Source organism: Portunus trituberculatus, chromosome 33 (genome assembly GCF_017591435.1).
Source record: "Portunus trituberculatus isolate SZX2019 chromosome 33, ASM1759143v1, whole genome shotgun sequence".
Lineage (NCBI taxonomy): Eukaryota > Metazoa > Arthropoda > Malacostraca > Decapoda > Portunidae > Portunus > Portunus trituberculatus.
The window spans coordinates 162501-180000 of record NC_059287.1 but is presented as its reverse complement, the minus strand read 5'-3'; the positions used below and the strand labels follow the sequence as shown (position 1 = coordinate 180000).

General features: G+C 45.7%; 1 protein-coding gene and 1 non-coding gene across 2 annotated transcripts in view; one reads left to right on the top strand and one right to left on the bottom strand.

The window, feature by feature from the left end:
• LOC123512189 (CUGBP Elav-like family member 5) overlaps positions 1-17500 on the bottom strand; it is a 507702-nt gene that overhangs the window by 489736 nt on the left and 466 nt on the right. The window contains exon 1 of the mRNA XM_045268432.1: positions 16545-17500. This exon is cut by the window's right edge and continues 466 nt beyond it. Coding sequence (XP_045124367.1) covers positions 16545-17004 — 460 coding nt within the window. The 5' untranslated portion in view covers positions 17005-17500. The remainder of the gene's footprint in view (positions 1-16544) is intronic.
• Trnav-cac lies at positions 216-289 on the top strand. Its single transcript has one exon. It is a non-coding gene; the product is annotated as a tRNA-Val (tRNA).

The following is a 17500-nucleotide window of genomic DNA, read 5'->3' as shown; positions in this document are numbered from 1 at the left end:
AAAACACTTACTCCTTATGATTATAGAGTCAGGTTTTACGGTTCGCTTTTAACACATCCAGGAAATACAGGAAAAATAACTATGACACACACACACACACACACACACACACACACACACACTTAATATTTCGTAATTTTATATAGCTTCGGAAACTCATCAGGGGATTAAAACAGTGAATTACACACGCGCGCGCGCGCGCACACACACACACACGCCCGGTAGCTCAGTGGTTAGAGCGCTGGCCTCACAAGCCAGAGGACCGGGGTTCGATTCCCCGGCCGGGTGGAGATATTTGGGTGTGTCTCCTTTCACGTGTAGCCCCTGTTCACCTAGCAGTGAGCAGGTACGGGATGTAAATCGAGGAGTTGTGACCTTGTTGTCCCGGTGTGTGGTGCGTGCCTGGTCTCAGGTCTATCCGAAGATCGGAAACAATGAGCTTTGAGCTCGTTCCGTAGGGTAACGTCTGGCTGTCTCGTCAGAGACTGCAGCAGATCAAACACACACACACACACACACACACACACACACACACACACACACACACACACACACACACACCGTGGTTAGCACGCTCAACTCACAATCGAGAGGCCCGGGTTCGAGTCCCGGTAAGAGGCGAGGTAAATGGGCAAGCATCTTAATGTGTGGCCCCTGTTTACCTAGCAGTAAATAGGTACGAGATGTAACTCGAGGGGTTGTGGCCTCGCTTTCCCGGTGTGTGGAGTGTGTTGTGTGTGTGTGTGTCTCAGTCCTACCCGAAGATCGGTCTATGAGCTCTGAGCTCGCTCCGTAATAGAGAAGACTGGCTGGGTGACCAGCTGACGACCGAGGTGAATTACACACACACACACACACACACACACACACACACACACACACACACACACACACACACACACACACACACACTCAAAAGTAAATCAGAGATGCAGGCAGAAGCAATACGGTGGAGGCTATAAAAACGGAGCCCTGGAGAGCCTGTATCGGAAAGGCATCTTGCACCGAGCACAGCACAGCACAGCACAGCACAGCACAGCCTCGCCTAACCTCGCCTCGCCTTGCCCGCTGGCTTGCTTTTCCCGCTATGGCGCTGCGTGCATCCAGACCATACCGCCCTTGCTTGGCTTAGAGACGTCCTGGGTTTCACTTGGCTTGATTAAATTGGTGTGTCTGGTTTGATTGCATTGATTGGTTTAGCTTAATCTAACCCAGTTGAACTTAATTGGCTTTTGGTATATTAAGCTGAGGTACGTTTTATAGAGACTGGTTTACCTGTTTCGTGTAGATTAAAGGTGTGCACTTCCTTAAGGGCTAAAAGTTGTACTACTGGTTTCCTAATGCTAAGAGAACTTTTTCAGTCTTTTTTCTCATTATTTTTTTTTTTAGTTTTTGTTTTGTAATCATCATATGCACACGCGAGCGAGCACACATACACACACAAACAAACACACCCAAACACACACCCATACACACACACCCCCACACACACACACACACAAGCAAACATACATACATACATAATCACACTCAAGCAGGCAAGCAAACAAAATATAACTTAATCTTGGAAATGGAAATGGTTTACCGAGTCACCCTCACTTAAATAGTGTGTGTGTGTGTGTGTGTGTGTGTGTGTGTGTGTGTGTGTGTGTGTGTGTGTGTGTGTGTGTGTGTGTGTGTGTGTGTGTGTGTGTGTGTGTGTGTGTGTGTGTGTGTGTGTGTGTGTGTGTGTGTGTGTGTGTGTGTGTGTGTGTGTGTGTGTGTGTGTGTGTGCCAGAGTGTGTAAGCCCCAGCGCAAGTCGTAAAATATAGCTGGTGAGTATTGAAGGTCTGTCTGGGGTGGAAATAGTTCCCGGCAGAGGCCAGGACGCGGCACTGCAATAGCGGGAGTCGTTTGGCGAATTCACGACACCGTTTGCGGGAATTAACCGGTCTGATTATTGTCTTGTGAATGGCGTGCGAGAAACGACATGCGACCTTCATTTGACGATTGTAACCTTTTTTTTTTTTTACTTTTCTTCTTTTTGTTTTCCTTCATTTTACATAAACACACTAACACAGATGGACACACACACACACACACACACACACACACACACACACACACACACACACACACAGAGAGAGAGAGAGAGAGAGACAGAGAGAGAGAGAGAGAGAGAGAGAGAGAGAGAGAGAGAGAGAGAGAGAGAGAGAGAGAGAGAGAGAGAGAGAGAGAGAGAGAGAGAGAGAGAGAGAGAGAGAGAGAGAGAGAGAGAGAGAGAGAGAGAGAGAGAGAGAGAGAGAGAGAGAGAGAGAGAGAGAGAGAGAGAGAGAGAGAGAGAGAGAGAGAGAGAGAGAGAGAGAGAGAGAGAGAGAGAGAGAGAGAGAGAGAGAGAGAGAGAGAGAGAGAGAGAGAGAGAGAGAGAGAGAGATGAATAGGGTTATACAAACTTAAATTAATTCCTTCACAAAATATATATATATATATATATATATATATATATATATATATATATATATATATATATATATATGCACAAAAGAAATGCAGAAATGTCAGAATATTAAAGTGGTATGTATGAATAATGCATTGAGCTCCGTCCCTAAAGTCGATCGGGTCTCCGACCTGAAAAAAGAGTCCCGTTATTGAGGTAATGATGGCGTGGTAATGAGCTCAAACAGAAAGGGCTGCAGCAGTAACCCGCTCCCGGTAGAGGGTGCTAAGGGAGCCAGGAGTGCCAGGAGTGCCAGGAGTCCTAAGGGCCTATGCTCCGCCAGACACTGTGAGGACAACCACTTACAAAAACAAAAGAGTGACAGCGTCGTTATGGCCCATTGTCCCCACCCGGCAGCGGGAAAATTGTCCCATCCACCGAGGAAAATTGTGTCCCACTGACTATATCATAAATCGTGCCAAAGGCTTATTATATAAATTGCGCAGTGTGAGAATACTTCCCTAGCAACACTTCCTTGAGTGAGCGGGAAGAGTCTTTGTCACTAGTTCATGCAGAGGAAAGATATCAAGGCATCACCGAGAGTCAGGGGAAAATTAAACTTTCGGCTGTGAAGGCAAAGGGAGAAGGAAAGAAGAAGGATGGGAGGAAGAGGAGGTTGGTAAGGAGGAGGAGGAGGAGAAGAGAAAGTGGGTAGGGAGGCGGATGTTCGTGATAGCACAACTCACCAAACAAGATTACCAGTCATTCCCTTACGAACGTTTAGCAAAACTTGGATAACCAGATGATTCAATTCTTTTAAGAGCGTCGCCTGGGGAGCTTCACGTTTCGCAAAAACACTAGAGTCCTTGAGAAGAAAAGAAAACATCAGACAGGGAGAGCAGCGCAAGTAGGCCAAAGAACAGCCCTACTTGGAAGTCAGAGGGATCGCCAGGCAATATAAGCAGCACGGAGCGGAAGGAGCCTCCCCTTTCTGGCCAATAGGAGGGATAACAGCGTACGGTGATGAGGGTGGCGGGCGGCGCGTCCCACACCCCGCTGCTATGGCCACCATCACCCACACTCGTTATGGGGTGCCGCCACCACTCCGTCGAATCCTTAAGTGGCCGTGCACAAGAGAAAGCGGCGCTCCCTCCCCTGCCATCAGGCGTCCCGCACTAAGTCCTTACAGCCTCTCACACTTCGCTAGTACGTCACTACTGTTCGTCAGCTTCCGTATATTTGGATCACGTTACTTCCTCGGTCAGCGTGAAGGCAAACACGCTGCCACATCCTATCTGAGAATCACTCTTAAGAGTTTTCACTGCTTTGTTTAGTTCAGAGAAGCTTAGGTGAATAAAGATCGAGGAAGTGAAGTAATGAGAATGATAGACGGAAAACATAATGAATAATAGTATAAGGAGCGGATTGATACAAATGTTCTCATTTGTCCCTCTCATATTGACTCTTCAGGAACATAAAGAGTTAATCCGCGCCAGGTCCCTTAGGATACCCTCTCTAAAAAACCATCCCCACCACAGCCCACTCCTTCCTATTCCTCACCTCTCCCTCTACGCCCACACAATGCCACAAGAGGGCTACGGTGCCTCACCTTCACCACATGCTCTGCCTCTGCTACTCACTCGGGTTGCTCAGTGCGACACACTGCTACTTAGGTTTTATCAGATTAATTTTTTTTTTCAGATTTTCTATTTGTTTACCTTATATGATTTCATTCAATTTAATTTTATTCATTTATTTAATTTCATGCATTCATCTTTGTCATAAAATATTTTCTTCACGACGCAAGCAAGCACTTCATTTGTTATTTGCGATGTTTCCTGTAAAGCTTTGATTGCGTGCATTGTACATAGTAAACTATCATTTAACACTCCCTGACATAACTCGAGTACGTAGCAAGTTAAGGAGGAGGGATGGGGGAATGGCTGAAGCCAAGCCATTGAGAACGGTTCCCACTGCACAAAAATTCAACATTAATTTTTCGCAAAACAAAGCAAAACACATATGTGTATAGACTTTTTTTTTTTTTACTTAGAATTACTTGACCTGTCAAATTCTAAATTATGTACCTCAACACACCGGATATCATGTAAAGGTAACTTGGTAAATAAGGAACATCTCACGCAAAAGAGCCCAAAAAAATTATGTACGTGGTGGCAGGGAGTAGTGCAAGGTTGGAGTGCCATGGAGGAAGAGCGGGCGCGCGCCTCAGCAAGGGGAGGTAGGGCAAGGCCAAGGACAGCGGCACATTTCCCTCACCTGAAGAGACTCTGTTCCTTCCTTAGACACGTTGAGGGAGCATTATTGAATTAATTGACTTGCCCGAGAAAGTTAAGGCAGCGCCCCTACAAAGTTTGCCGGTCTGGCCTTGGCTCAGAGTCACGGCGGCTGCAACACAATCCGGGAGACACGCTCAGCACCACCGCCTGCGGAGAACACCTATAGTCCCTCACGTGTTTCAGCTTCTCTTTTTTTCCCAACTGCAGCATTTCAACAGTACTCTTCCTTCCCCACCACCCATCACTCCAGTCCCTGGTCGCTGCCCACCAACACATCAACAAGTTAGATACGATACTTGTAAGGGATACATACTGTGTAAATCTATATGCATTTCCCCAGTTTTTGTTTTTTTTCTCTTTCTTTCCTACTTTTGGCATTATCATGTGTGTGTGTAATTCACCACGGTTTCCTGCTGGTCACCCAGCCAGTCTTCCCCATTACGGAACGAGCTCAGAGCTCATAGACCGATCTTCGGGTAGGACTGAGACCACAACACACTCCACACACCGGGAAAGCGAGGCCACAACCCCTCGAGTTACATCCCGTACCTATTTACTGCTAGGTGAACAGGGGCCACTCATTAAGAGGCTTGCTCATTTGCCTCGCCGCCCCGGGACTCGAACCCGGCCCTCTCGATTGTGAGTCGAGCGTGCTAACCACTACACTACGCGGTTTCACTGTTTGATCTGCTGCAGTCTCTGACGAGACAGCCAGACGTTACCCTACGGAGCGAGCTCAGAGCTCATTATTTCCGATCTTCGGATAGGCCTGAGACCAGGCACACACCACACACCGGGACAACAAGGTCACAACTCCTCGATTTACATCCCGTACCTACTCACTGCTAGGTGAAAGGAGACACACCCAAATATCTCCACCCGGCCGGGGAATCGAACCCCGGTCCTCTGGCTTGTGAAGCCAGCGCTCTAACCACTGAGCTACCAGTGTGTGTGTGTGTGTGTGTGTGTGTGTGTGTGTGTGTGTGTGTGTGTAATTCATCTCGGTCGTCTGCTGGTCACCCAGTCAGTCTTCCCCATTACAGAGCGAGCTCAGAGCTCATAGACCGATCTTCGGGTAGGACTGAGACCACAACACACTCCACACACCGGGAAAGCGAGACCACAACCCCTCGAGTTACATCCCGTACCCATTTACTGCTAGGTGAACAGGGGCCACACATTAAGAGGCTTGCCCATTTGCCTCGCCGCGCCGGGACTCGAACCCGGGCCTCCCGATTGTGAGTCGAGCGTGCTAACCACTACACTACGCGGGGTGTGTGTGTGTGTGTGTGTGTGTGTGCTGCACAATACACACACTAATCCAATTTAAGTTCAATTTCATAAATAATAATTTCAAAACTAATTTATTTCATTATGAAATACAGCGACACTTTGGAATTACGCAAGCAGTGTGATGGGCGTCAGGAACACCCTATACACTGGCCTGGATTACCATAGCACAGTGCACACATCATCCTGAGGCGAGCTTCTGAAGTGCATCCAACACAGGCAGCGCAGACGGAGCCTCATCACAGCGTCTGTATCAGCGGAACACCACAGATCACACAAGCCATTCGCCTCTGTCAATAGCGTGGGTCGTGAACGATCTGTGCAGGGGACGCAGTGGCGGCGGAGCAAAGCAACCATCCATGCACAGTAAGTACCATGTCTGACCAGCCACTCCTCCCACTGCTGACTCATTTGTGTACCTCCCATCTACAACTCTATTATAAGTACATACGAGTACAAGTGCCTCTCCATATTCATGCAAAAAGATGACTTGACATTGATACGGACCCCCACTTGTGTTACGTTTGTACACATATGTACTCACAGAGCCAATATAGGTGTTTGTCTGTATCTATATACATACTGTACTTGCAGAAGATCTCTTACCATTGTGGATGACTTGGAATGTTTATCAGCACAACCGTTGTGCGAGTCGAAACACACATTTCCACGTAGAACAATACATATGCTTTAACCTATGTATTACACTTGCATTCATTACTGTCTGGCTGAAGGGTGTACTGGCGTGGCCTGCGCAGAGTGGAAGAGAGGCCTGCTGAGCGCCTGGATTAAGATTCAAACGTGCGCCCTTTTTCAGTACATCCATTAGGCCGCCAAATCATATATAAATGTAAAGGAAATTGAGATTGCTCTTTTCATCACTGTTTCCGTACCTTTTTTCTTTTCATTTCGGACACGACACGAAGCCTCTGAGGGAGAAGGCAGGTCGTTGCCATAACCAAGAGGTCCAGGAGGGGAGGAGGGGGGAGGAAAGAGACAGGATATGAAGAGTGGGGGATGAGGAAGGGAGAAGGGACCCGGATGGCACCTGGACACGGCACTGCATGACCACCGCCACTTTTTCTCCCCCTTTCCATCTCCGTGTCTCCGCAGGAAAACTTTCCTCCTACACGAAGTATCGAAAACCTTTTAATACGATCAGGCGGGTGCACAGGATGGAACCGAGGGCTGCAACGCCGTCTTCTTAACGCGCCTCCTGCCCGTGATCAATCTTGTAGTCTACCACGATTTGTTAGGTTAAGATATAATTGCTCATTCTTGACGTGTAACTTTATTGCGAGAAGCTTGTGGTACAAACAGTAGTGTTCCCAGGGGTTACCGTTACAGCGTTACATGATATACACTTCTGTAAGCAGTGATTTTACATGTATTTGTATTCAGAGAGGAAGATGTAAAGGACCTAGCAGTGAAGACAATGGAGGCGGGAGGAATAATACTGTTTTGCCCGGACAATGGCGGAATGTGGACGTAATCCTACCGCCCTGCCCCACCTCGTCCCCCGGTCTTGTCGCACCAAACACCATCACCACCACCACCACCCCCAACAACAACAACAACAATAACAGTTGAACGTAAGTACCTCCGCATCAGGCGTGTTCTGACCAAGCGACGTTCCTGTCTAGCTCTCTCTCGCCGTCCACCAAGAATCTTCCGCCCTCTCCCCCACCACCCGCCACTTTTCACCCATCACCCACCATCCACCCATCACCCACCACCTATGCAAGGCTCTCTATTCCCCCTCCTCGACCAGCCTCCACCCTCACCATCCGCTGTCCACCGCCCACTACCGTCAGCCTCTCACTATCTATTACTACCCTCCCAGCGCCCTATCCTGGCCGCCACCACCACCACTACCATCGCCACCACCACACACAGAGAGAGGGAAAAAAAAAGCGTGGTGGTATTGACAACAATGAAATAATTGGCTCTACGTATAAGCCCACCACAGCCCCTCCCGCCCCTGCAGTCATTGCTTAAAGCGAAGGATAAAAACACGGTGTCAACAAATGGAATCGACTGCATTCCACGGCCCAAGAGAAAACTTTTTGTTATTGCTTTGTAATTTTCCATAGCGGTATTGAGTGAATTGAACCATTTACTCATGAATCCAAGCATTAAAATATTTGTGTAATTCCACGAATATATTTTTATGACATGCAACACACGTGTGGCGAAGTTCGTACACCCGCTTGGGGCCTCGCGCAGCGATGGCCGGCAAAATATTTTAATATTTTCCCAATAAGCGATTCACGCCCAAAACAAAATTGTATTATACATAAAGAAGAATTTCAATATCCTCTCTATAAAGTCTCGTATATATTTCAAAGCGGATGCAGAAAGCAAACCAACGGAAGGCCGTGATAGCACATCATCAAGAGGGTAATGGCGGCGCGCCCCTACACGGCGAGGACGCGGCAACGCCTCGCACGTGACCAGGGTGCTGAGGACGCGGCGCGTACTACGGAAGGAAGGCCAGATAAGGATAAAGGAGCTCCGTGATCCCTGGACACGTGAGGGTAATGATAGCCACACACACACACACACACACACACACACACTTCACCTTCCTCCCACGCCTTTCCTCACTCTTCCAATGACACAAACAGCAAGCGAATGACGAAACACTACCTTGCACCTTAACCTCAAGTCAACGGTGCCACCAGCTGGTATCCACTGCTTTACTGTTTCCCCACACAGAAAGTCACATTAAAAGCCAGTTTCCTTATTTTTCGTGCTCCCTTGAATGTTTCGTGATTACTATAACTTTAGTTTCCGTTGATGTGGTGAATATCTTTCGTGAATTGTGTGTATAGCATTGTTTATCGCACGTTTTGGTATCTTATTTAGATTCGTTTAACCAAGCCCTAATAACTTTAGTCTAGAGGAGGTCACTGGAGTCTTGCAAGAGTATTTTCATGATTCTGGAGGTAATTCAACAAGGATTATGCATTATCAAAGAAAAAATACCCAAGAACTCAACTAATATCTTTGTGGCCATTGAAAGCAACGTTAATTAGAGAACAATGCGTCTAAAAATACGAATCATTGTCTAATGATTCTCATTTCTGATACCATGCCAAAACAAAACAGATGGAGACAGCTCCTATAAAGCTTTAAAAAGGAGTAATGCTGAGCTGGGATTGTCACCTTAATCCCCAACACCGCCAGTCCATGCCATGAATGTCGCAACACGGATGATAGGCGAGTCCACCAATATGCCGGGCACCAGGCCACACTCCGGGGCACCAAGTCCTGCCCAACACGGAGAGCAGTGAGCTGTCGCCGCGGCGCCTGCATCTCCCCCACCACTGGCGCCTCTAATTAAGTTTGCCTTCGCACCCTTGATAATTTTCCTGGGTGGGTAAATTACTTTTCCCTGATGATTACATTGGCTTACCCTCGACTTGCCCCGAGACTTACTTCCCATTAGGCGGTAACTTAAGTGATTACGTTTTAGACGGTGTTCTCTGCTGAGCCTGGAGACGCATGCACCACCACCGCCGGGACACCGACCTTGTGAACACTCGAAGGAAGCAGCCTCCCGTGGGGTACACCGAGGGACACCAAGAAGAGTGCGTCATACCGACAATTTTGCAGCATAAGGGGAGGGGGAGGGGGTGAGCTTTCATCTTGATGGGATGTTTCGTACGTCAAATATTAAAACAGTGAATTGGATTAAGCAAGGAGTCTGCGTCATCTTTATAATCACCCTCTTTATAATGAAGTGTTTCTGGATACTTGGCTTTTTATAGATTCCCATCAGACATAAATCTTAAAACATCAGAGTCAAAATTTCATTACAGCAAAATTGGATGCATATAGAGTGATAATAATAATATATAATTCATTGACATTTATCACTCTTTTACACCTTTACCATGGCTCCTTCCCCCCTCCTACTCCTCCTCGTCCTTCTCCTCCACCTCCACCTCCTCCTCCTCCTCCTCCTCCTCCTTCTCCTCCTCCTCCTCCTCCTCCTCCTCTTCCTTCCCCTCCTCTTTCTCCTGCCGCCGGTGCTGCCGTTGCCTCATTACGGTGGTGTTGACAGTTATTAATAGTAAAAACCGATAATTACTGTGGGCATCGTTTAAGGCCGCGTCATCAACATAATCTGTTCATCGTCATAAGCAGATTGGGTCCAAGCTTATCATTAAGATGTCAAGACTACACACACACACACACACACACACACACACACACACACACACACACACACACACACATACATGTTCGTATCAAGGCTCTCTCGAAAAAAAAATGACATATGTATACTAAGAAAAGAAAAAAAACAATCATAAAGTAGAGAAAACTGAAGGAAAACACAACATTTTATTGACGCCACATCTTTTTCTAACACTAAGGAACCGCTGACTGTGTGAAATGAGCGGAAAAACCTGACGACTAACGCGTTGTTCATTGCAGGGAATATAATGCTGTTTTGTAAGATTTGTTTACTGTTATGCAATCTATAATCTTTTTTTTATATCAGAGAGAGAGAGAGAGAGAGAGTTGTGGGGTCAGTGCTGACGACACACAGACAGACACATATATAGATAGAGAGACAGGCAAACAGACAAACAATTAGACATAAAAAGTGCAGTATCTAGAAGAAAATGGCTCTCGAATAAGATACATCGACATTTATTTGCTTCTCGTGTCAGACATGGCGAGTCACGGGAGCTTCACCACGCGCAGGTAAGCACAGGAAGGGTAGCCATGGAAAGCTGACATTCATAGTAGTTCATCATAATAGTGCACATAAAGATCCGTATTCAGAAATGCTTTGCTATTTCACCACAACTATATTCCAAAGCCACAGAGATGATTAGCGAAGTTTTCAAGTGTTTCTCCAGTTAATAATATAGAGATCTTGTCACTCAGCCTCTAGAACCGTAAAAATACCCTTAAAAACGCTTTATTTTCTCATCATTACTGTTTTCCTAAGTCATAGAGATGATGAGCGTGGTTTTCAAGAGTATTTCTCCAGTTCATAATGTAGAAATGTCACTCTACCTCTAAACCATAAAAACACCTTAAAAACTTGTGTAAATTTAAGTAAAGCCCTTTGAAATGATGGAGGAGAAGCATAGAAGTGTTTGAGAATACGAGCCTATAGGACACTTCAGCGCCACACATCCACTGCTTCAGAAGGTTCCTGTTCAAGTGACATAAGTTTTGAAGGGTGTTTTTAAGGCTCAAGTGACAAGTTTGAAGACATTTGTCCTTCACTTCCGGATAACTCTTGTTTTTTTAAGGGAACTGGCAACCCATTAGACCTTTTTTTTTTTTTTTTTCTTCTTTTTTTGCCCTTGGCCAGTTTCCTCTCTTGCATAAAAAATAAAAAATAAATAAATAAATAAATGAAACACCCTTAGAAACCCGGCCTATCATCTCTGTGTCTTTTGAAATAAGTCGTGGTAAGAGAAAACAGCGTTTCAAAATACGGACCAAAGGTGCAACATGGTGGTACAGTACAGGTGCTACCAGGTGCACCTCACACGCCGCTGTTTACTGAGGTGAGGCATCGAGGCGGCAGCTATGCAGTTCATCAGGTGAATAACAACAATGTGTTTGTCAATTAGCTGCTCGCCGTGAGACAAACAAATGGTCCTCAGGTATTTCAGTCACTCACAACATGATTGCACTGATAGAGCCACAAGAAACGCTCACATCTACAGGCAGCAACAACTTTAACCCCTTCATTACCATAGCACGTTTTCATATTTATTCTGCTTACTGTTTTGTGATTTTATACAGCTTTAGATACTTACTTGAGGATTAAAATAGTACAGACTTTGGCCCTTAAGCTTCTGACCTCCATAGATCCTTCCTAATATAAATAAAATCGTTTAATCACACCCAAACTCAAGGTAAAAATGTCTCCCGGTACTGAAGGAGTTAACTGTATAGTGTTAGACAGTTTTTGTACTCATAATCATCTAAAATGTTTTTCTTTTGTATTTTTTTTTCTTACGTGCACACTCATCATACTGTAGCCTCGAGCGGTTGTGTAGCTTAAAAACGAAAATAAATTATCTTGTATCTCTCTTTTCACGTATCTATTCATGCACTTTCATTTATTTAATGTTCTGAAGAATAAGCAGAGTAAAGATTACATAACACGCTAACTAAACCACACTGACAGTAACACAGTATTCTGATAGTCATTCTTTCCCTGGAAGTTTGGACACGTAAACGAGAGATGAGTGCGTCTATAAGGAGGAGAATGCTTCAGATGAGGACCCCAACCCTCAGACAGGACTAAGAGGAAAACCAAATGCACGCTTTATTAATGTAATGGCAGGCGATAAGACAATGTGACTCGCACCTCAGTAGGTCTTTTTTGTAACACTTTCTTATTTTCTTGGCCTCTAATATATAAAGAGTAAATTAACCCCTTGAATACCATGACGCGTTTCCTTATTCATTCTGCTTACTACTTGGTGATTTTATACAGCTTTAGAAACTCATGTGAGGGAATTAAAATAGTGAAGAATGTAGCTATTAATCTTCTTACCTCTACAGATCCTTCCTAATGGAAATAAAATACTTTAATCGTACACCATTTCAAAGGTAAAAATGTGTCCCAGTATTGAAGGAATTAAAGACCAAAGTGTAAACAGTCAATACGTTGTGGTGATACATAACAGAAGCAACCGAAAAAGAACATGTATAGTAAGGAGTGACACTTAAATTTAACAGCCTCACTCCTAATACGCTTACAGACAAGTTTAACAATCATTATTACTCGAACCTTAACTCAAATCATGTGCTTTTAGTTGACTAACCTAACTCACGTCCCAGCGCCATATTCAGAAACACTTTCCTCTCTCACCGCGACAATTTTTAGCCGAGTTCTAAAGCGCATTTATCTTGCTGATAATGCAGAAAACTTGTTAACATGTCACTAGAATTACAGATACATCCTTAAAAACAACTGTCACTTCAACTAGAGCCCTTTGAAAATAGTGTAGGTGCGGCTCGGAAGTGTTTCAGAATATGGGCCTAAATTTTAATCTTATCCCATTCCCCCGCGACCCTCCACACAACCCACGCCTACTGGAGATTGTGGGAGTGAAGCCCGTGTGCTGAAATGCTTTGCTCTCTCACCACCAGTGCTTTCGAAAGACTCCAGTTGAAGATACTCGTGTTTGTAAGAGTATTTCTATGATTCTGGTGATAGATTGGCAAGATTTCTAGTTTATTAAAAGGAGAAACTGCCATGAAAACCCGGCTAGTTGTCTCTGTGGCCTTGGAAAATTGTCGTAGTGAAAGGGAATGGCGTTTCTGAATACGTGTATGAGAGTGAGAGACTGTATCAATCATGTGTCATGTTATGGCTTGCAGACGATACATAGAATATTGGTGCTGGTATTACTATCAACAGGAAATCTTTAGTCATTATTTTATAGGTTGGGTTGAGTGTGAGTGTTTCTTTGTCACTGTGTAAAGCTCAACATATTGTACGTACACAAGGTCATGGCATATAGACTATATATATATATATATATATATATATATATATATATATATATATATATATATATATATATATATATATATATATATATATATATATATATATATATATATATATATATATATGATAAATGTTAGTATTGTAGTTATCAAGGTGACATGTTTTATTAATGCTAGAAATTTAACTGAGCGTGAGAGAATTTAGTCACTGTATAGAGGAAGTTAAGACACATCATGGTAGGAAAGCAAGTGTTGATGGTATGTTTTATTCTGGTGCTGGTATCATCATAAAGGTGACATGTAAAAGGGGAAAACTGGCTAAGGGAAGAAAAAAAACTCCACTTAGTTGCCAGTTCCCTTGCAGGTCCGAGAGAATTAGCCAGAATGAAAAGGCAGATGTCTTGAAACCTTCCTCCTAGCTTCATATTTATTCTGGTTACTATTCGGTGATTTTATACAGATTCAGAAACTCATGTGGGGGACTGAAATAGTGGAGACTGTGGCCAGTAATCTTCTGGCCTCCATAGACCCTTCCTAATGTCAATAAAATGGTTTAATCATACACATGTAAATCTCAAGGCAAAGATGTGTTACAGTATTGAAGGAGTTAAATGAAGTCAAGCCACAGAAAGTTGGAAATACTGAAGCAGGCAGGGAGTTCCAGAATTCACTGTTGCATGATGCGGTTGTGGGTGAGGCAATCTTTGTCACCGAAGGAGGTCAAGTAACGCATCACTCACTCCAGCTTCCATGTCTTCCTTCATCTGCCTTCCTTATCCTTATACCTTCCTTTCCTTCTCTTATATAAGATTCTAAGAGTTTTTAATCAATGCTCTCTCTCTCTCTCTCTCTCTCTCTCTCTCTCTCTCTCTCTCTCTCTCTCTCTCTCTCTCTCTCTCTCTCTCTCTCTCTCTCTCTCTCTCTCTCTCTCTCTCTCTGTGTGTGTGTGTGTGTGTGTGTGTGTGTGTGTGTGTGTGTGTGTGTGTGTGTGTGTCCATCTATCTATCAATATATATATATATATATATATATATATATATATATATATATATATATATATATATATATATATATATATATTATAGTTAAATATTAGACAGCTGAACACACACACACACACACACACACACACACACACACACACACACACACACACACACACACACACACACACACACACACACACACACACACACACACACACACACACACACACACACACACACACTCACACACACACACACACACACACACACACACACACACACACACACACAGTTAACCCAAGTTGCTAAGAAAATCAAAAAATAAGTAAACAAGTCAAATCAAGTCTTTAGAATATTGGTTCACATTGCCGTGGGTGAAGCTATCCGTCCACAGGCCCGCCCACCTCCCTAGCCTGCCTCACCCTGCCACACAGCGGGACAGCAGTGAGGAGCAGTGGCGGTGCGAGGCACAGCAGGAAGGACTGGTGAGGGCAGAACACGTCACCATCACGCTTCACTACATGACCTGCGGCTTTGATTAATTATATAATTGTCAATAATTGCGTAACATTTTTTGTAATGACATAATGAGCTAATCATTCAGTATGGAATCGTTATGTTTATCGTGATAATAAAACGAATTCATCACATTCACCTGTTTAGTTCATAGGATCACAATTAAGATAGGAATTATACATTTCATACCCATCACTTATCTCCTAACCAGAGGTGAGCGTCGCCTGTCACTTCTCACTTCCCAGCCACAATGTGAGGACATCACCATGCACGGCCAGACTAACCAAGGGCCGGAGCCAAGCACACCCTCCATGGCCGTACCAGATTGTCAGGAAAGCACCTGCACATCGCTATGAACACCAAGCCTGTTCCGTCCCGTCGAGTCCAAGCCTGACCCACACCAAGCCTTTCCATCCCACTAAACCTTTCCCATCACACCTTCAAGCCTGACCCACTACCCTCCCACGACTGACCCACCAGTGCACCGCCGCCATCACTGACCCAATCCCATCACCACACCACCACAACACGCCCCCACCCACCTCCTCCATAAATGCTATCCCCACCCGGCGCCCTCACGCTAGTTGAGCAGAAGCATGCAATTCTTGAATCATCGCCGAGCCCCTTCACCACGTGCACCAGGTAGCCACGTCCACCACACCGGTAAGTACAGCCGCTGCTCCCTCCCGCTGCTGACGAGGACAACACTGCCGCTCAGGCTTCCTCGCACATGTGCTTCACGCCGCACCTTGCCACTCCTAGTCATAAGATGCCACAGTATGTATGTGTGTGTGTGTGTGTGTGTGTGTGTGTGTGTGTGTGTGTGTGTGTGTGTGTGTGTTAAGGAAAAGCACAGGTACAGTTTCCCAGCAAGACATACATACAGCAACCCAGCAGCCACCGCAAGCGCCGCCCATTGCCAGCGCCGCCCGTCGGTTCAGTCACTCGGCGATAAAGCCACCAGCGAGCACCACAGGCTGTCCAGCACCAGCCAGCCGCCCGCCCGCCCGCTCGCCCACCTGCCCGCCAGGTCTGCAGGCCCGGGTGTTGCAATCCCGCCATCCGGGTGCCTTCAAGGGCCTTGCGCTGTTTGGTCTCGTCAGTTGTTTGGCATCGCACACACTGCTTAGCCTGTCATTCAGGTGACCACTCAGATGACCGCCAACACACACAAAACGCGCACACACACACACACACACACACACACACACACACACACACACACACACACACACACACACACACACACACACACATACACACACATACTTATAGGAACACAGTGTGCACATGAAATACTCACATTCTTTGCCAATAATTAAAAAAATAACTGCATAAAAAATAATAAGTAAGAAAAGTCAAGTTTTGATTCAGACACCAACACAGTTTATAAGTAGGTGTCACGTATGACAACTATATATACCGCACGTAGTACAGAACAACAGTACACGCTGAGAAAACGTGTGGAACAGAAGCCTCTGAGTGTGAGCAATGTATACCAGGGAAGGAAAGAGGAAGGAAAGATGCGGTGACTGTACCTTTGTGCATGCCGGTGAGTTTGTCCTTGAGCACAGTAAACTCATAGATCTTGCCGAACTCATCAAAAAGCGGACGCAGATCCTTCTCCTCCATGTGCCTGGGAATTTGACCGATGAAGAGTTTGATGGCGTCATGCTCCTTGTGCGGGGGTGAGGCGGCGTGGTGCTGATGGCCCGGGTGGCTGAGAGAGGCCACAAGTTGTTGGTGGTGGTGCTGGGACTGTTGTTGTTGCTGTTGCTGCTGTTGCTGTTGTGACTGCTGGGGTGGGTGCTGGTGTCCGCTGGCTGGCTGGTGGCCGCTGCCTGGGCTCCCAGTGTGGCTGAGCGGGCCGCCAGCATGACCATTGAGGTGGGCAGCGGACACACCATTGACACCCACTCCATTGATGGCGGGCAGATGATGGGGCGGGTAAGAAGTGTCGATGAGGGCATTATGATACGCAGCCATGTTGATCAGCATTGTGCTGTTGAGTGACGATTTTCGATGCGAAATTCACAGAGAATTTTATCAAACTTAAAAAAGAACCGCTTTTCTTTTCCAACAAGTTATGTACGCGACTCCAAGATGGTGGCACCGAGCCTTGGGAAGGAAGGCGGGAACACTGCACACTCAATGCTATCTCGCACACCAGGCACACGGGCCCGCCGCCACTAACTCTCCACTTCACGACATACACAAACGTGATGTTAACAAAGAACCTTTGAGACCAGGAGCTCTCCTAAAACTTGTGTGTCCTTTTAAACTCACGTTCACTAAAAGGAAGGGTGAATAAGTGGGACAGGTCACGTTCCTGACTCGAGCAGAAGGTCGCTCAGAAGGGGTCAGGGTTCCCAGTGTTTCCAGGCGGTCCCGCGAGTGAATAGCACCAACCACTCGCCTGCCCCTCAGTACTCACAGTCGACAATCTGCCGGGGAAGACACACACGCGGCCGCTAGATCGAGGCAGAGCTAGGAT